This window comes from Hippocampus zosterae, chromosome 15 (assembly GCF_025434085.1).
Source record: "Hippocampus zosterae strain Florida chromosome 15, ASM2543408v3, whole genome shotgun sequence".
Taxonomy (NCBI): Eukaryota; Metazoa; Chordata; class Actinopteri; order Syngnathiformes; family Syngnathidae; genus Hippocampus; species Hippocampus zosterae.
The window spans coordinates 1529617-1550054 of NC_067465.1; the positions used below are offsets into that span (position 1 = coordinate 1529617).

The 20438-nt window shown below is 48.5% G+C and overlaps 1 protein-coding gene across 8 annotated transcripts in view; it reads left to right on the top strand.

Moving 5' to 3' along the window:
* LOC127616131 (receptor-type tyrosine-protein phosphatase S-like) overlaps positions 1-20438 on the top strand; it is a 73329-nt gene that overhangs the window by 43648 nt on the left and 9243 nt on the right. For 4 of the 8 annotated variants that reach the window (XM_052087551.1, XM_052087552.1, XM_052087554.1 and 1 more), the window contains 15 exons: positions 1335-1604; positions 2392-2771; positions 3875-4076; positions 5734-5870; positions 6500-6644; positions 11962-12056; positions 13447-13700; positions 13807-13894; positions 14062-14280; positions 15590-15747; positions 16055-16066; positions 16298-16410; positions 18513-18610; positions 18960-19083; positions 19633-19808. In XM_052087551.1, coding sequence (XP_051943511.1) covers positions 1335-1604; positions 2392-2771; positions 3875-4076; positions 5734-5870; positions 6500-6644; positions 11962-12056; positions 13447-13700; positions 13807-13894; positions 14062-14280; positions 15590-15747; positions 16055-16066; positions 16298-16410; positions 18513-18610; positions 18960-19083; positions 19633-19808 — 2471 coding nt within the window. Of the gene's footprint in view, positions 1-1334; positions 1605-2391; positions 2772-3874; positions 4077-5733; positions 5871-6499; positions 6645-8322; positions 8644-9658; positions 9847-9967; positions 9995-10295; positions 10414-10558; positions 11219-11961; positions 12057-13446; positions 13701-13806; positions 13895-14061; positions 14281-15589; positions 15748-16054; positions 16067-16297; positions 16411-18512; positions 18611-18959; positions 19084-19632; positions 19809-20438 lie in introns of all 8 variants that reach the window. The other 4 variants (XM_052087553.1, XM_052087557.1, XM_052087558.1 and 1 more) reach the window with 2 other exon arrangements.

Sequence of the window (20438 nt, forward strand, 5' to 3'; positions counted from 1 at the left end):
CTTCCTCTCTCTGTTTCCTCTGTGCCTTCCTCCCACTTCCGCATTGTCTGTGTTTTTGTGTTGATTCACCTTTTGTATTCCTCCTTGAGTCGCCGAGGCATGAGAAGCGGCCTATGAGTTCGGACGAAACAATCGGGGCCCCACTTCGTAGGTGATTCATGCAATCTGTTAAGGCTTCGCTTAAGAAATTCCTGATCCTCCCTAGAAATATTGGCGGCATGCGTTCGCCTCGACCAAATAAACACGGTTCGGTTCGATGCGACACCTTCATAAGCCTCCGCCATCATTTTTCAAATTCAATGGCTGCCGTTGGACTCCTTTCCGTGTATCTTAACGACTGTTATGCATCCCAAAACAGTGAAAGCATTCTCGACCAATGAGGTCTAGCTCAAATGTACACGATACATATTTAGGTTACTCCCGCTAAAGCTTTTTCAATGCTCCGTAGACTGATTCGATGTACTCGGATGAGTTCCAAATGTCTCCTACGACAACCGCAACGGGCATTTTGGATCCAACTTTGCTTTGTTGACACAGTTGGGCAAAGTGTCGCAACCCCAACGCACAAAACCCCTGCGTGGATGAGTTCGGCGTGAAAAAAAAAAAAAAAAACTCCCACCAAACCCCCTTTGGGATGAGCGAGAACAAAGTTTCAAATGATGTGATGCGTAATTAAACAACACACTCTCACACACACGCACAAAAAAAAAATGCTCACAATGATTGATGCTGTTGAAGAGGATATCTTATCTTATCTTATCTAAATTTCGCTTCCTGTCGGTGTGATTGCTCGGTATGCCAATCCACATATTTAAGACGTACTACAATAAGCGGAGTCCATTGCTGCTAACAATACGTTTATATTACATCGCCATCAAAAACAATAAATAAAATCTTCCACCTTGATGGAGAAATATAAGACTTGCGGAAAAAAAGAAACTGATAGCCGTTGTCATGCCCTCAGTGAAGCGCAACTCAAGACGATGTGACGTTGTGGTTGTTTGTCAAGGCAGCTCGCTGAGCAAAGATGTGTGCGTCTTTCTGTTGGATTCATCAGAACCGTCAAGTCAATTGGGGGCTGAACATGAAATGTCCCTTTGTAATTTCTGTAAAAGGAAAAAAAAAAAAAAGTTCATTCTTCCCCTTCCTCTTACCTCTCTTCTCCTCACTCTCTCTGCATCTCTCTCGATCTGGTTCTCTCCCCCCTCACCCGACCTCCTCTCTCTCTCTCTCTCTCTCTCTTTCCGCCTTTTTTCTCCCCCCCGCCCCCCTCCGGCCCTCCCTCAACCTCCCGCCCTTCTCCTCTCTACCTCCCGACTCTCCTCCTTTACCAGTGCGCCGCGTCCCCCCTCGTTTCTCCATCCTCCCCTCCAACCACGAAATCATGCCGGGAGGAAGCGTCAACATCACCTGCGTGGCGGTGGGCTCCCCGATGCCCTACGTCAAATGGATGGTGGCCAGCGAGGACCTGACCCCCGAGGACGAGATGCCCATCGGTCGCAACGTGCTGGAGCTCAAAGGCGTGCGGGAGTCGGCCAACTACACCTGCGTGGCCATGAGTAGCCTGGGTATCATCGAGGCCACGGCTCAGGTCTTAGTCAAGAGTAAGAGACGCCCCCCCCCACCCCCACCCCGCCGTAGGCCGAGGCTTGCAAAGGGCTGGGAAATTTTCCGGTACGTTTTCCGGAACACTTTGGATACATTTGCAATCACGTGTTGGGTCATAACTTTCAGAATCTGGTTGTTCTCATCAAGTCAAGTCAACAGCGGTAGAAAGCATCAAACAGTAAAAGCAAGAACAATATCAAAGTAATGCTGAGTCGACTGCCAAAGAATACAAGTGAGTTTTGAGGAGGCTTGCCGAATGCTCAGTGGGAGGTCCTTCCAGAGAGAGGGACCGGCAACAGAAAAGGCTCCATCTCCTCTGAGCCTCCGTTTAGTTCTTGGTACTTCTAACAAAGTCTGGTCCGTAGACCTGAGGTGCCGGGCAGGTGTGTAGGGGCGGAACAGCTCAGAGAGGTAAGGTGGCGCCAGATTATTCAGAGATTTGAAAACAAAGAGGAGGATCTTGAAAAGAACTGTGCTCCCTCTTACGAGTACCAGTCAAGAGGCGAGCAGCGGTATTCTGGACCAGCTGAAGGCGCTTCATGGAGGCACCAATTTGCCGATCGTGTCCAGTTGAAGGCCTAAGAATCAGAATTATACAACAAAATCGATTGTCCCCATTCTAGATTGAAATTCTCTACATAGAACCAATGTTGTCAAAATTCTGTTTCTCGAACCCTCATAAATTCCACTACGTTCCTCCGGAAAGTTTCCCATCAACTTGCAACCGTATCCAAGCCCGTTCACGCTCGCACAGTGTCTTGATCCATCTCGATCCGCTCCCAGCTTTGCCGAAGCCTCCGGGCACTCCCGTCGTCACGGAAACCACAGCCACCAGCGTGACCATCACGTGGGACTCCGGTAACCCCGACCCGGTCTCGTACTACATCATCCAGTACCGCGCCAAAGGTCCGGACAGCAAGTATGAGACGGTAGACAGCATCACCACCACCCGCTACAGCATCGGCGGGCTCTACCCCAACACCGAGTACGAGATCCGAGTGTCAGCCTTCAACAGCATCGGCCAGGGCCCCCCCTCTGTGCGAGTGGACGCCCGGACAGGAGAGCAAGCCCCGGCCAGCCCGCCGAAAAATGTCCAAGCGCACATTATTTCGCAGAACACAGTGATGGTCCGCTGGGAGGAACCGGAGGAGCCAAATGGCAAGGTGGGAAGTCCCTATTATTATTATTATTATTTTTTTTCATATGACATGAGATCACGTCACCCGCACTTGTTATTGACATCTTTTTTGATCGAGCTCTTATGCCGGATCTTACGACATTCTTTTAATCCTGTAATGTGTCCACTTGCGTGTGTCTAAATCTTACAAATTGATTTCAACTGAGGAATATGTGAAAGGGAAGCACTGTGTATTCTTTTAATATTGTGCCCGGAATGCCAAGTGGTCTTTTTACGCCTATTTAATAATGGCTACATCTCTTTTTTTTTAAAATTAAATTCTTTTCCATATTATATTTCAATTCTGCACATCCAGCAATTCACTGGTGCGCAATAAAGTGAAAAAAAAATTTAAAAATCATGTACCCCCCCTCTCCCCCCCCCCAATTGAAATGACATTTGCCTTTTACTGAGGACGGACTAACAAGGTTTCACATTTTCCGGCGAGACTTGAAGGAGATTAAAACATGAAAGCCTTCATAAAATTCCCCACAGGGAGCTGTATTGGAGTGTGCGGGTTTGTGTCCTTAACGGGGATGCTGCCCCACCTTTTTAGCCCCACTCCCACATAAGTGCCACCCCGATCTCTAAAGAAAGAAAAGGTGCTTTCTGCTCTAAATTAAGAGCACTCCCTCTGGAAGGCCATTTTCCTTTTCGAGCTCAGCCATGGACGATATTCACAAAAGTGCATTTTAGCGCGTGTGAGGATTAGAGTTATTAAAGGAGTGACAACAGATTTGCTGATGGAGGTCACGGGTGAGGAGGACGCTCGACGAATATGGTGACAATATAGCGAGAGCGCACTTAGTTTGTATTAGAGGTGTTGTGTCTGACCTTCAGCCACGGGAGGTCATCCCCGTCATGTCGGCGGACTCTTACGAGGCGCGAACCGCAAACCCGGTTGACGACCTTGGCTGTGATGGACGCCGGTTGTTTGTATGCCCGATGAAGGCTTTGTGGATTACGTCGCATGCAAGACAGTGAGATTAAGTGGGAGAGCATTTATCACGCAGCTCAGCCCAGGATGACCTTAAAAACTCCACACGCCATCCGTCAATAAAATCTCTCCGCGCGCTTGCCGCGTTGCAGGTGAAAGGCTATCGCGTGTACTACACCATGGACCCGTCGCGGCCGATGAATGAGTGGAAGATCCATAATGTCCAGGACAGTGTGATCACGACCATACAAAGCTTGGTGACCTCCGAGACGTACACCCTCCAAGTCCTGGCCTTCACTTCAGTCGGGGACGGGCCCTTCTCTGACCCGATCCACGTTAAGGTCATGCCAGGAGGTCAGTGTTGTTGAGAGGCAAACATAATATCATCTCATCTACCGCTTTGGTCTGTCGTCGTTGTTGGGGTGGGGGGGGTGGGGGGGGTCAATCCTTGCAATCAAAATAAACGCCATCTTGCTTGAGTCAAGTTGGTATTATATTGCCTTTTAATGGATTCATTCTTAAGGTATTTTCAACACTTTCTATTGGTTCATTAAAAAAAAAGATGTTTGGGGAAATTTCACAACAAAGCTGTAAATTGCACATTCAACTTTACAAACTTTATTTAACCTTCTCTAAAAACCAGAGCGGGCGGCCCGGTAGCCCAGTGGTTAGCACGTCGGCTTCACAGTGCAGAGGTACCGGGTTCGATTCCAGCTCTGGCCTCCCTGTGTGGAGTTTGTATGTTCTCCCCAGGCCTGCGTGGGTTTTCTCCGGGTGCTCCGGTTTCCTCCCACATTCCAAAAAACATGCGTGGCAGGCTGTTTGAACACTCTAAATTGTCCCTAGGTGTGAGTGTGAGTGCGAATGGTTGTTCGTCTCTGTGTGCCCTGCGATTGGCTGGCAACTGATTCAGGGTGTCCCCCGCCTACTGCCTGAAGACGGCTGGGATTGGCTCCAGCACCCCCCGTGACCCTAGTGAGGATCAAGCGGTTCGGAAAATGGATGGATGGATAAAAACCAGAGCTAAAGAGCGAAATTGACAGCTGGCATCTGATCAATCAGCCGATCAATACCGCATATTTATAATGAGGGCCTCCACCACCACCACTCTGCATTTCTGTGACTCTTCCAGTCTCTCTATTAAAGTCCCTCTCGGTTTATAGTCACAAATGAGTTTCTAAATGCGTTATACAGGCTTGAATATCATTATCAGTAAAACGCGTGATAAGACAAGAGAACTGTTTAGTACTCATCTGATTTTACATCTAATCGTCATGATGGCCGTTAGAATTCAATATAAATTACAGAGCGCTTACCCCACTGGCCCCCGCGGCGTCATCGCTACACGTCGTGCAAATCAGCAAGCGGCTTATTCGGGTGACAAGTGGAACCCGGCCGCTATGTAATACTGGGCTCGACCTGTCACAACACGCGCATCCTTCAGATGACTAACTTCGCACAAGCCGACACTTAAGTGTGTGGAGAGTTTGTGGAAAAGGAAAGCGATTAACAGGAGCAAAAAAAAACGTGTTATGTTCAAGCAAGTCACGTCACGACGGCGGCGGTTGCAAAAGTTGTCGGTTTTACGTCCTCGGCGGGCGCGATGAGATTAGCGCTGGCAAATCTGTGACGGCATTACGTGTTGAAATTCCCGTGTAGACTTGGGACGCGTGTACCTGAACATTTTGTCAGTTTTCCAACTCCTACAGGAAGAGAAACGTATGATTTAAGTCCAAATAGTTGTCAAAGTCTGATGAAAGAAGAGCAACATAAATCCCATGGAACGAGGCAAAAAGAAAAAATATATATATTTTGAATGAATTTTTAAAAAGCTGATTTTTTTTTTTTTACTGCCATAACTTAAATGACCTTAATAAGCGACAAGATTGGACGGCGGTTGAACACAATGACAAGCTATTCGTGCCGCTAAAAATGCCGACAAAAAGTTTTTGTTACTAGTTCTCCGAGGTCATATCCATACAAATAACATCCGTCTTGTTCCCTTCTTCAGTTCCGGGACAACCGGGGAAGTTTAAAATCGGGAGGGTGACTGACACCAGCATTGAGCTGACCTGGGAGCCGGCGTACACCAAGGAGGGCATCATCAATTACGAGCTCCTTTACAAACCTGTCAAGTATGGCAGTTTGGTAAGATCGTCGAGTGAAAATATCGCAACCACCTGAGGTGCTAGAAAACAGATTAAAAAAAAATTTTTTTTGAATCGGTCTAGTTGAAGTTTATGGTCAAAATAAACATAAAACCAACCCCCCCATAAAAAACGTGTATTTAAAACAACCACTTAGCATCCGCTAACTTAATGCTAACATTTGATGAGAAAGGCCAGAGTCAGGCTAACGAATAGCAGCTGTGTGGCTGTGTCAGAATACTTCACGCAACAAATATTTGAACGCAACATGTTTTGATAGACAATGTAACAATACTGACTGGCATATATTCTTTATCCCCTGCGGGAAAAAAAAAACAATTTGACCGCGGCTTACGGTGTGGCAGTACCGGTGGTTGTGTAACTCTTTTTCGTTCTCGTGACCGGCGTGTACCACGCCCAAATGGCCGAGTCGCATGTTCAATTCTGTGCATTTAATGGTAATATATCTTTTTATAAAGTAGTCGTGCTAATTTCCTCATTAAACATTACAACCGTTTTTTATTGGGTTTTCCGGGAGGCTGCAAATTATGCTTGCTGTCGTAGGAGCCTTGATCCTTCTGTCTCGCACCATTTTCTCCGCTGGTGACACCTTCTCTTTTCCTCATGTAGGAGAAGCTGACCTTTGGCCCGCGAAACTCCTACACGGTGGAGGGTCTGAAAGCCAACACGGACTATTCCTTCTCGCTGGCAGCCATCTCCAACAAAGGCATCGGTGCTTTCACCAATGAACTGGTGCAGAGGACATCACAAGCCAGTATGTCTCCTTTTCCTTGATGTCATACGATCAAGACACACACACACACACACACACACACACACACACACACGTTGCTGCCGTACTGTATTGGCTTTCACCTTGGCCACAAATGTCATGAAAACCCACGTTGACACCATTTTCACTTGCTGTCTGCTGACCCGGCACGAGCTGGCAAGCGTGCGACACCATCCGACCATTGATCTCCTTTATCATGTCATGTGTCCAAAGCTCACGCCCATCCATCCATCTGCGTTTAACTGCGACTTTCTTCCTCCTCCGCTCAGCCTCTCCCCCCTTTTTTTTTTTTTTCACAGCCAAAATATCATGACAGATGGAGACGGAGCGCCGCTTAATGTTTGTGTCTTACTCATTTTCACCCTCCTTCCGCTACCCCCCCCCGCCCCGTCCCCACTACTCTATCAGTGTCTAATATCTTTAAAAGGGTGAAAATGTCTGCCAGACGAGCAGGCAGCGGAGAGGAGCTTCAAAAGCTTCGTGGGTTGGCCTGCTACGTTATAAGTCGGCGCCAGACGTTATGATTTTTCGTTTCGTTCGGATTTTCGCCCTCTTTGGCATTTCTCGATAAGCGAGCGCAGCCCAACAAATGCGCCTGATTGGTGTGTGATGCAACGCATATGGCCATGTCCACACATTCGTATTTCGTTTTTAAAAGTATATGCCGTACCAAGTGCATTTGACAATAAAGTTGTATCCAATCCAATCCGATCGGTTTTGCAAAGAGAAATGTTTGTTCTATTCTGTTAACCTATTTTTCATTTTCCAGCTGTGACATCCCACGAGTAACTCCACTCCACTGTTAATCTACTTCTATGATTACCTTTTCCCTGAACTGACTTTCTTTAGTCTGCCAGTTGCTTTCATATTTCAAGAGGTCAAAGGTCATCAACAAGGTTTGCCGGGGCTAGCCGCCAAGGGACACATTAGTTTTCGAGTGCCTCGTTGTCAGCCGCGAGTGTGCCGTTGTTACAGAGAGTAGGCAGAAGAGCAAGGGGCAAAAACAAGTAAAAAAAATAATAATTGGCAGCCGGCAAGTGGTCGGGGCCTTTACAAAAATGTGCTCGGTACATCTAACCTGTGTCCTTTTCCTTTCATCCCCCAAAAAGCAAGAGGAAAGAAAAGCGGCGTAGGTGTCAGGAGGGGCTGCCGTCAAGGCCAACTCTAAGCAAGCAGACTATTTCCTGAAGCACAATGCATTTCCCAGGGCGTGCTTTGTTATCGCCAAGGTTTGGTGCACATGGAGATTGTCCCCCCGAGGCAAACGGCGCGGTGCCTTTACAGCTGAGTGGGCAGATACTTGAATCTGTCAGCCAGGACTTTGACTCCCACATTGGCGCACACGCTGTACACTCTTCAAGCCCAGTCGTCTCCGCTTTTAAGTTGTCTGCTCACTGTCAATGCTCTCGTCTCTGGTTGATTTCATTAAGTCTTACGCTTGTATGTCAAGTCCTGGCTTGGCTCTTATTCTCGTGCTTATCCCCCCCGTGTCATCTTTTTCACTTCAGTTTACCGTCGTCTCTTATTGTTTCCATTTTTTTTTTTCATCCTGTCCCCTGTGTTTTTACTTTTATTGCCCCCACCCCCACCCACACCCCTCTTGCTTTTCACCCCCTACTCTCAAACGCTTTACCGACCGCCCTCCCCCTTGTCTAATCAGAGCCCTCGGCCGCACCCGAGGGTGTCTCCTGCGAGAGTGCCAGCTCCACCTCGCTGAGAGTTAGTTGGAGGCCGCCCCCACTGGAGGGCCTGAATGGCGAGTTGGCAGGTTATGAACTGAGGTACCGCAAGGTTTCTGGGGCAAGAGGCAAAGGTCAGGGCCAGGAGGAGGTGTCCGGGCTCCCTATCCCGGCCCGGCAGGCAGACACACTAGTAGAGGGCCTGGAGAAATGGAGCTGGTACAACATCACCATGGCAGCCTCCACTTCTGAGGGAACTGGACCCAGCAGCTCGCCTGTACTCTGCAGAACAGATGAGGATGGTAAGTCTAGATAACGCATTCGTGGTTACAGTGGAACTTTGAAAGTCAAATTTAGCTCAGGTTGAACAATTCACATTGCCCACAAAGGTTCGGGGGGGAAATTAGGGCTCTTGATTCTACAGCGCAGAAGAGGGGATAAGTCACAATGTGTCTTAACGTTTAAACAAGTCCCAAGTAGCTGTCACAAAAACCAAGCCGGTCAAGTCGAGTCCCCGCTGAATTTCAATCAAGTCAAATCTTTACTCGTGGAAGAAAGTCATAACTTACAAAATCGTACTCATATCGTCACACGTTAGCCACTTCGCACTCAGTATCTATGCTAGCACTTGTTCGCTGTCATCACAGATTGAAAATCACAGTTTTGATGGTCTGAATCCATTCTCCAATGCGACTTACAATACAGTAGTACATTATTGTCTTCCCAATTCAATTTGGAATGGATACGAAGCATGTTTGGCCAGCTAGCTAACAGTGAAGGTAATGTAGCGCACCTGTCTTTTGGGGTTTTATAATAACAGATGAAGTTAGTTCTCATGGTCGTTGTGTTTCTGGGTTAAAACTGAGTTGCTGTTCTCTTTTGGACCGTTTGATCAGAAACCTCATCCTAAAATCCCAAAATAAGAATCTTTGGCTACTTGCTTAATGAACCGGCCTCTCCACTCCATTTCGTAGCATACTGGTGGATCGCCAGGATTGACGACGCAAAAAGCATATTTTCTTTCAAAAACCAAAAAAAAAAAAAGGAAAATTACCAACTCAAGTCTGACTCGAGGCAAATCATGTAAATTGAGTCACTCACCTCTGCATCAGAGGTCTACCTGTTTTGCTCCACTTACCCCCAAATGTCCAGAGGCGCTTGTAAGGACTGTAACAACAAATGAAGACATGCAGAGCATGAAAGCCTTAAAAAGTCAGTCGGGCGCATCTGCCACGCATTCCACTTTGGAAGTTCCACCGTTGATACCGATGCTTCTTTCCAGTCGGTAATCATCCGTGGCTTTTTTTGCATGTGCAGTTCCCAGCGCGGCCCCTCGTCACATCGACGTCAATCCTATCAATTCCTCCGCACTTCGGATCACTTGGCGGTCCGTGTCGCCAAGGTTACGTCAAGGTCAGATCCGTGGTTACCAGGTACACTACAGCCGTGTTGGAGAATCCCGAAATCTTCCTTGGATCAAAGATATCCTCCTGGATGAGTCTCAGGTGACATCGTCGTGAAAGAATCTAAATGTGTGATGGTCAATTATTGGATGGTTGAATATGCTTCCGCTCTCATCTCCTCTTTCTGGGTTACCCGTCTGCCGTGTCTCGCCTGGCGCTTAAGATGGAAGAGGATGATTCTACTCAGTATGTGAGTGCACGCTTCTTCTTCTCCTTCTTCATGAACTCAATATACAGAACTAGCCCAGTGCTGGAAATAGCACAGACCTGTCAAGGTTTCACTACTGATCACCTTTTCACCCGGATCCGACGGAAAACGTGCCATCATCCAACAATCCAGCCCAGTGTTGATGGCAATGAAACGCCGATTTTTCTTGCGTTTGATTTCTTCTTTTCAGGGATGCGCAGCATTAATAGTTTGTCGACTGTTTAGGAAATGATAAATACGACGTGACTGGCTTTTAACGGCCATTTTGTGTTTCCCTTGATAGGAGATGATCTTGGGAGGCCTACAAGCAGAGACTTTGTATTCCGTCTCAGTGGCAGCATACACCACCAAAGGTGACGGAGCACATAGCAAAGCCAAGCTGGTGAAGACCTCAGCGGTGGGTAAGTACGTGCCGAGGACGTAGCGGCGTACGTACTCGGCAGGGAATTTCAACTTCCGCCGCCAGAGCGGGCAAATTAATTTCAGTGCTTTTTACATTGACCATGAAAAGTAACTCTCTGCCTTCCCCCGCTTTGTCATTTGCAGTACCCGCCCCTCCCTGTCTGTGGGCACATTTGGGAATAGGTCCATCGGCGGTGCTTCGATGGGCTCCTCCACCGGAATGCGCAGCGTCAGGCTCCGATGGCCGGCGGCTCCCTTTGGAAATTCAAGGCTACCGCCTCCAGTTTGGCCTGAAGAATGGCTCCCTGGAGACCACGATAGATTTCACAAAAGAGAGAAACTTCACCGTCATAAACCTCTCCCCGGGCTCCACCTACGTCTTTGTGCTCTCTGCTAAAAGCCGAGCGGGCTACGGAGACGTAGCGCGGAGGGAAATAAGCGTACCCGTCATCCCGCCCTCAGGATACCCCAAAATATCCGACTTGGTTAACGCCACTTGCTGCTCCCTGGAGTTCTCCTGGCTCCCTCCTGACCAGGATGAGAGCCAGGGCGTCATCACAGAGTACAACGTAGCTTACAAAGAGACTGCAGGCTCCAAACCCTCGAGCGTTGCGGGCCCCTTTTCATTACCCGCCCTGCGCGCTCCCCCACTTGTGGTCACGCTGCCGGCGAGCCAGTCTCGCTACACGATTCTGGGCCTCAATCCCAGCACGGCTTACGAAGTGCAACTCAGAGCCCACAACAAGGCGGGGCCTGGCCCCTTCAGCCCCCCTCTTCTGTGCCGAACCCTGGCCTTTGAAACAGGTAGAGTTGGCCTTCAGATGCTGGAAACACCCTCTAACCAAGCACCGCTTCGACTTCACATCTCCCCCTTCTTCTGTGGAAGTCACGCCCCCCCCCCCCCCCAAAAAAGGCAGTTTCTTATAGATTGACCCCACCTTCTCACACCCACTCCCGACCCCTTCCACCTCGCCGCGTACTTCAGAGATACCGAAAGCAAGTCGGAGGAGGGCGAGCGACCCCCCCACCCCCCAATCTGTTTCACTCACTCACTTACCTCCATCACCTCCCCCCCACCAATGGAAAAAGGCTGAATGTTCATGGCTGTTTGCTTCAAGAGCACCGCTTATCACGTTCCCTCAGGTAAAAGTCAATACAGGGCATCAATTAAGCGGTACAGTACCTAATCCAGAAGGTGAGTAGTAGACGCTTGAAACGAAGTGAAGACTCGGGGCCCCGGCGATTTGTTCAATCTGATCGACTCCGCCGCCACTTGATCTAAAGCTCTTGCTGACATGCCGACTTGGAAGTGGAACAAACACAACCTTACACTCGGTGAATGTGGCATGTCACATTCCTTGTGCTACCGCTGTCTTCTCTTTTCCGACCACCATCCACTCATCACCTGTCCATCCTCCGGACGACTGTGTCTCACCTGACTGACACCTTTTTTTTTCTTCATAGGTTCACACCGGAGCGAGAACGAGAGAGAGAGTTGTTACTTGAACTCAAACTCCTCCACTGAATGCCATTTTCTTCTCTTTCAGACGTGCCAAGGAATTTTTCAGTCAATCTGGCCACCAGGACGAGCGTTCTTCTGACGTGGGAGTTTCCCGAAAGCAGCAACCCGTATCGCTTTAGTGTATGTCCGTCGTCTTTGAGCACCAACATATTTTTCATGACAAAATGAGTCACAAGCCAACTCGCCGGGGGAACACTTTTTACAACGTAGCCCTTTTGGGCGAGAAACCAAATTGAGTCTCTTAATATAGACTCGGCGGGCGTCAACGCGGAGCAGTGGAGCCATCTAATTTCTCCCAGTCATATCACAAAAAGTGATATGTCTCGTAATGAAGTTTGAAAACTGTCAACAGGAGTCTTGTTGCATTTCCAAGTCAATGTTCATCAAAGTACAACTTCAAGAATCATTCCTGTAATTATCCCGAGGTTTTGAGTTTGACTTTGGTATCCTCAAATGTTGTTGACAAATGCAAAATGCTCTCCCGATAATTTAGCGTGGGATTGTCAAAAGTTCATTCATTCATTCATCTTCCAAGCCGCTTGATCCTCACTAGGGTCGCGGGGGGGCGCTGGAGCCTATCCCAGCTGTCTTCGGGCAGTAGGCGGGGGACACCCTGAATCGGTTGCCAGCCAATCGCAGGGCACACAGAAACGAACAACCATTCGCACTCACACTCACACCTAGGGACAATTTAGAGTGTTCAATCAGCCTGCCACGCATGTTTTTTTGGAATGTGGGAGGAAACCGGAGCACCCGGAGAAAACCCACGCAGGCCCGGGGAGAACATGCAAACTCCACACAGGGAGGCCGGAGCTGGAATTGAACCCAGTACCTCTGCACTGTGAAGCCGACGTGCTAACCACTGGACTACCGGGTCACCGCTCCAGCAACAACGACTAAGAAAAAAAAAAAACAGGCAACTTTATTTAAATAGGTCATTTCATACACAAGGCGGCCCGGTAGTCCGGTGGTTAGCATGTCGGCTTCACAGTGCAGAGGTACCGGGTTCGATTCCACCTCCGGGCTCCCTGTGTGGAGTTTGCATGTTCTCCCCGGGCCTGCGTGGGTTTTCTCCGGGTGCTCCGGTTTCCTCCCACATTCCAAAAACATGCGTGGCAGGCTGATTGGACACTCTAAATTGTCCCTAGGTGTGAGTGTGAGCGTGGATGGTTGTTCGTCTCTGTGTGCCCTGTGATTGGCTGGCAACCGATTCAGGGTGTCCCCCGCCTACTGCCCGGAGACGGCTGGGATGGGCTCCAGCACCCCCCGCGACCCTAGTGAGGATCAAGCGGCTCGGAAGATGAATGAATGAATGAATTTCATACACAAGGTAAATCAATGTGCTTCACGCAGTTCCAAAACATTTACATTTCAGTTCTTTAGGCGGCTTATTCCTCTTGAACGCCACATAACAACTCGATGCTGATGCACCACGTTGGCTTTGAACTCCGGGTTCCACTAATTAGCAGTTTTGAGATCATAATCCTGACTTCGCTAACTCTCACCAAAGGTGGAGTACAATCGTCAAAAGATGGAGGTGGACGCTCGCCTGAAGAAGGCCGTCATCCCAAACCTTCAGCCCGACACCAGCTACGACTTCAAGATCACCGCTCCCGAAGGCAACATGGGTGGCCTTCGCCACCGTATCACCGCCAAGACATCCCCACCGATTACCATCCGCCGCCCGGAGGTCGATCACACCCGGGACACGGAGACCACGGTCACCATCATCCTGCCATCCCTGGAGTCTCGAACGCCCGTCAAGTAAGACGGAGCCAGGGTCCACCTTCGTCGCTGCGTCAATGCCAAATTAATTTTCTTCCGATATTGACGCTTTTAAATTTTAATTCCCCCTCTCCGCTCTCCCCAGGAATGTTTACGTTGTTGTGGTTCCATTGAGGAGAGCCCGAGGCGTCATCAGACACCTGAAGAGTCCGGACGAAATGGATCTCGAGGAGGTGAGAACCACCCAAAAACAAAACATGTCCATTGATTCTGCAGGAAGGCCGCACGCCCCAAAAACGAGCGCCATTTTGAATCGCGCCCGAGTTCACGTAAATAAATTGTTAGTCATGTTGGGATGCATCATTTCTCTCCTCCTCCTCTCTGCCGCCCCGTGTCTCAGCTGTTAAAAGACATCAGTCAAAAACAGAGGGACTCTCGTCAGCAGAAGCAGGTGGACCTGCGTCGCGCTTACATCACGGCCCGCTTCACACCTGACACCCTACCAGCCTTCTTTACCCTGGGGGACCAGCTGGACTACGGAGGCTTCGAGAACCGCGCATTAGAGCCCGGGCAGGAATACGTCTTCTTCATCCTGGCTGAACTCAACTCTACAACCGGGGTATGAAAGCTGACATGTCACATCACTTTTTCCTCGCTTTCCTTGTGACCTCCACCCCCCAAACCCCTCCCACCACCATCCAGCGGGCTGTCACGATGCATCCCGAGAGTAATATGGCCTCGCAGCTGCGACGATAACATTTGCGTCAGTCAAGGTGTAGCCGGCGAAAGGCAATAACCTTCGTGTATTTCCATCAACGGCACTAATGCGGATTGGCTGGCGGCGGGAGAGATGTTGCCTCTTTGTGTGCCGCTGCTCCATGTGAGCGATGGAATTGGAAAAGACATCAATATTCTGACTTCAGACTCATTTCAGCCTCGGGATGCTCTCTTAAAAGCCATCAGCTACAAAAAAAAACTTGATGGTGTTCTAGCACTGTAAACTGAAACGCATTTGTAATGAAACAACATTGTCCAAAATGGCGGCTGCATTTGTTTTGTTTTGTTTTGTTTTGTTTTTCATGATTTTTGTTATTTTAACACACCTAAGCTACAAAAATTTGCTTTCGAACGCAATCGCGTAACTTTTGAACTAGTTAGGTAGGTACCCGCACTTTTATTGATAGATAGATCAATCATTAGCTCTTCCTATGACAGATATTAGTTTGTCATAGCATATAATGATTCCTTATACTTCACCCAGGGTCGATTGTGCAGAGCATGAAACCGTTTTGCATCCAGTTGAAGTTGCAACTAAAATGAAAATGATATCATAAACTCCATTAAAATAATGTCATGTAAATCTTCCCATCCTATAAGATAAGATAAGATAAGATATCCTTTATTCGTCCCACACTGGGGAAATTTACAGCCTCCAGCAGCAAGAATGTATGTAGAAAGAAGAAAGAAGAACAAACATCTTTCAATTAAATGCAATATGAACACAAAATGGATAAATCGCAGTACTATTTACAATTTTCCTTCACATCATTTAATTATTATTATTATTATGATTGTTATTGTTATTTTTATACGGTACTGTACTGACATCCTACTTTCGTATTTGAACAAAGGGTACCGGGAGGTCTAAATGTGGATTAAACAAAAGCGTAGTGCACTCTTTGAACTTTATTAATATGCAAAAAATAAATAAAAAATTTTATTCATTGATATTGCATCGTCAAAGACAGCAAACCATTTCAGCACATTTATCAATATAAAGAGGTGACTGATCAATAATATCGATTTGAAAACAAATGACCACAATTTGACATTAAACATTTCAGCCCAAGGCCAGCAACAAGATGCATAAAAGAATATTTATCTCATTTATTTTTTTTTACATATTGCACTTGTTTGCCTATCAACAGAAGATGTACGTGGCCAGTCCTTACACGGATCCGGTGATCGCCCCGGATTCCGACCCCCAACCTCTGGACGCGGGTGACGGTCTGATCTGGGTGGTGGGACCCGTGCTCGCGGTGGTTTTCATCATCTGCATCGTCATCGCTATTTTACTCTACAAGAAGTGAGTTGAACAGATGAGCAGCGTGAAAATATTGTAGCCATGAATTTACAATTAGCATATTCGTGACAATAAGCGTGCGGTGGAAAGTGTTGAACACTGCTTCTCAAACACCTCCAAAAAAAGCACAAACTTTTTGGTTGCTCGGGAAACGTGTTCCAGCTTGAAGTGCGCTCAGCCTTCATTCTGCTGCAATGCTGTGCAGCTTTTGAATACTAATGCAGCCTATTGATTTTCTTCTGTCTGTTTCCTTCCTTCCTTTTCTTTTCCTTAATTATTCCTTCCCTGGCTTTTGTTTTACTGGAAACAGCAAACCTGACAGGTACGATGACACCAATGTCAAGCTCTTATTTTTACCCTTGTTACCCGAAGCAATTACAGAACATAACACCGCGCTATTGTACTAGCATATAAAATGTCACATTTGCTCATGTATGTGCATTAACTCACTGGTGCTAATGCTAATGGGGGTGTCAGTGCTGAGTCTAATTTTCCCTGGCTGAATTCTTTTTTTTTTGTGCGTGTGTGCTAAATGCTCCCTTCATAAATGCAGCAAGCGCAAGGAGTCCGAGCCAGGAACCAAAAGTCTTCTAGGTAACGCCGAGATGATGGCCCATCACCCGACAGACCCCGTGGAGATGAGACGAATCAACTTCCAGACTCCAGGTATGGAATAAGGACCCAAACATATATTTTCTTCACACCCAAATCACCACCAATTCAGTCTTCAGTGGCCGTAACATACAGTGCATATATTCAGATTCATTGAAGAAAACAAAAAGGAGGGGAGGGGGGCAAGGGGGGGGGGGTGAAAAATGACCAGGTTGCATAATCACGCTTTTTGGGGGCATGACTACTCCCAGTCCGTCAGTTTGTGACGCCATCTCCCGTGGACGACCCTCTTCAGAGCACCCCGCAGTCGTTCGACAGAACGGTTCATAATTCCCTCCTCCGAGTCCTTCAATGTTGGCCTCTAGGCAGCCTCCTTACCCAGTTTTCCTTCTTGTATTTTTCATTCATTTTGGAAGGACCCCAACTGGCCCAACTTACTTGGTCCAAACCTGCCAATGAACATTTTTCATTCATTCATTCATTTTCCGTACCACTTGATCCTCACGAGGGTCGCGGGGGGTGCTGGAGCCCATCCCAGCCGTCTCCGGGCAGTAGGCGGGGGACACCCTGAATCGGTTGCCAGCCAATCGCAGGGGACACAGAGACGAACAACCATTCGCGCTCACAGTCACACCTAGGGACAATTTTTAGAGTGTTCAATCAGCCTGCCACGCATGTTTTTGGAATGTGGGAGGAAACCGGAGCACCCGGAGAAAACCCACGCAGGCCCGGGGAGAACATGCAAACTCCACACAGGGAGGCCGGAGCTGGAATCGAACCCGGTACCGCTGCACTGTGAAGCCGACGTGCTAACCACTGGGCTACCGGGCCGCTACGCCAATGAACATACCGGGCATATTTTTAAACGCTAGAATGCTCACACAAGCACAGGCGCAATCCATGCCTGTATTTCAAACACAGAACCTTTTTTTGCTGTGGGACAACAGAACGAGCCGCCCTTGATAAGCCAGCAAATCAAGCCCGTCGCCTTGAGGTCAGCTTGGCCCCGAGCGTTGGGACTGAGTCAGCACAGTGTGGGCAAAAAAAAAAACAGAAGCATGTCCAGCCACTGGCGTCGCAAGCCGCAGCTTCCCCGAAGATTCGGAAATGAAAGGATTGCACCCCGTCAGTCTTTGACCACTAACTTTTTGATGTAACTTCAAATATGAATACGAGTGAAGGTTGACTCATCCGACCAAATCATCTGGCCAAATGAGAACCCTGCTGTGAAGGAAGTACGTCGCCCCCCCCCCCCCCCCCCTACTCGCTGTGCCATCCAACAGCATCGCCAGCCCCGTCGCTTCCTCCATTGCGACATCCAAAATAAGCATACGCCTTTTCACGAAGCGGTGATGCGCACGATGCCCTTGTTGGAAATGCGGCGCGTTTCCATGGCGAAGATGCGAAGATGAAGCTTTCTAAGCTTCTTTCTATGCAAAGTGACGACGATAAAAGAAAGCACCTCAGCCGCTCTCTTCCATCATGAGAATTTTCCTGCTCTCGTTTGACAGCAGCCTTGAAGTGCCCTCCTTTCATCCCTTGAGATTTGTGCCTCGGAGATGCCCCCCCCGGATAGATGAAAATTTCTTTCCCTCCGTTGATGTCTGAGGTCATTTAAGGCATGCGATGACCTGTGGGTGCCTTCCTGCTGGAATTGCCATTTCTTTACGTGACGTGCAAAATATGCATCTGTGGCTGCATTTGGCGCTAAGAGCCCAATGATAAGATAATATAAGATAAGATAAGATAAGATAAGATAAGATATCCTTTATTCGTCCCACAATGGGGAAATTTACAGCCTACAGATGAGAACGCATCTGAATCCAAGACCTGAATTTGATGCCGGGACTCAGGGCCGTTGCTCGCTTTTGTGCGCGCGTGTTGAAACTCTCCTAATTAGCGTCGTGTTTGTTTTGTCGGCTCGGCCGCTTCTCCGGCGGCGCACGAAGCCATTTATCAAAGTAAAACCATTTCAGAACAAAAAACACACATCTCACCCATGTCCACGCGCACGTCTCGACATTGATTTTAATGATACGTGATGTTCCGTGCCTGTGCGATTATCCATCGCATCTTGGTATGAGTGGATGGCGACCCCGCGGTCATTCGGGTGACCTCTGACCCTTTGGCTCCGTCGCGCGCTTGTCGTCACGCAGGGATGATGAGCCATCCTCCCATTCCCATCAGCGAGCTGGCTGAGCATATCGAGCTGATGAAAGCCAACGACAATCTCCGACTTTCGCAGGAATACGAGGTGAGACGCCGATTTTGTTTGGTGGGGTTTACGTCGTCGTTGTTAGCGCAACCCGGAGGCTCCTCAAAGCCATTTTAAGGGCCTGCTCTTGGTAAAATGTAGACAAGTGCTCTCTAAGTGTTCCGGGCCATAGGTGTTAAGCCTTTTAAGCCGTCTCTTCATAAAGCAAAAGCGATTTAACGTGTGTGGATATCATCACGACGTCCAGACAAACTTATGATTTATTCAGAGGTGCATTTCAAAACGCGTCTGCTTTACGAAGCGCACCGTCATCCCACATCGACGGATCCGCCGTTAGATGACGTCTGCCGGCGCTCTTCGATCCAATTTGCTTCCCTTTTTCCTCCAGTCCGTCGACCCCGGGCAGCAATTCACTTGGGAGCATTCCAACTTGGAGGTCAACAAGCCCAAAAACCGCTACGCTAACGTGATAGCGTACGACCACACCAGAGTCATCCTGGCGCCCATAGAAGGTAAGCAAGCGCACGAAGGAGGAGGGGGGTGGGGGGGGGGGGGTGCTGCGCGGAGGATGTTAAAGAGATTGGGGAAGAGGAAGAGACAGGCTGACGGATGAAACGTGAAATTGCAGAAATGGCTCGGGAGCCAAACAAACAACGCTAACGTGTTCAAATCACGCCGCCGCGGGAGAGATTGGATGTGAAAATTGATGAGCGTACAGTTTTTGGTTTGATTCTCATCCACCGATCCCTTACCACAGAAATTTGTCACATTTGTTTCCATCGCGGCTGCCCTCGGAGGACCCAATGAAACTGAAAACAACAAAAAATCTCGAAATGATCAGAGGTTTCTCCGGATTTGATTATTGTTCATTCCTCCCGCTAATTCCTTTGAAATGACACAGACAAGATCATAACAAAACATTATTACCGCTTAGATTGGATTTAATGGTGTATTTGTGTGAGGTTAGCAAATCCGCCTGGCAGTACGGAGGTCCGGTACGCCCCCCATCACTGTCAGACGCCAACGCCCCCCCCCCCCCCCAAAATGTGTCTTGTTTGCAGGCGTCCTGGGAAGCGACTACATCAACGCCAATTACATTGACGGCTACAGGAAGCAGAATGCCTACATCGCCACCCAGGGGCCGCTGGCTGAGACGTTTGGCGACTTCTGGAGAATGGTGTGGGAGCAGCGGGCGGCCTCCGTTGTCATGATGACACGCTTGGAGGAGAAATCGCGGGTACTTTTGCTACGAGCAACGTAGCGTTTTAGATGTGGTGCACTCATCCCCGCTCACAAAGAAGAAAAAAAAATCCAAGTCATTGACGCAGAAAACGGTTGAATTTATTTTCTTATTCTCCTGTTGAAAAGCAAGTCGCTTACAGGTGAGTTGATATGACCAAAAAAAAAAAAAGAAATCCACAAAGACACATGGAGATGCGGGCTCAGAATGGGAGGTAACGTCCTTGAAAAAAAAAATGGTCGTAATGACAGCATTTATCTGGAAAAACCTGCAAGTCCGGCTTGCTGGGATGTCGAGGCACCGCTGTACTTCCTTAACACTTTAATACCATAACATCATATGGTATTTAAAAAAAACAATAAAATATGGCCACGAGCTATGGGTCGTGACCGAAAGAACGAGATCCCGGATACAAGCGGCCGAAATGAGTTTTCTCCGCAGGGTGTCCGGGCTCTCCCTTAGAGATAAGGTGAGAAGCTCGGTCATCCGGGAGGGGCTCAGAGTCGAGCCGCTTCTCCTCCACATCGAGAGGAGCCAGATGAGGTGGCTTGGGCATCTGATTCGGATGCCTCCTGAACGCCTCCCCGGTGAGGTGTTCCGGTCATGTCCCACCGGGAGTAGACCCCG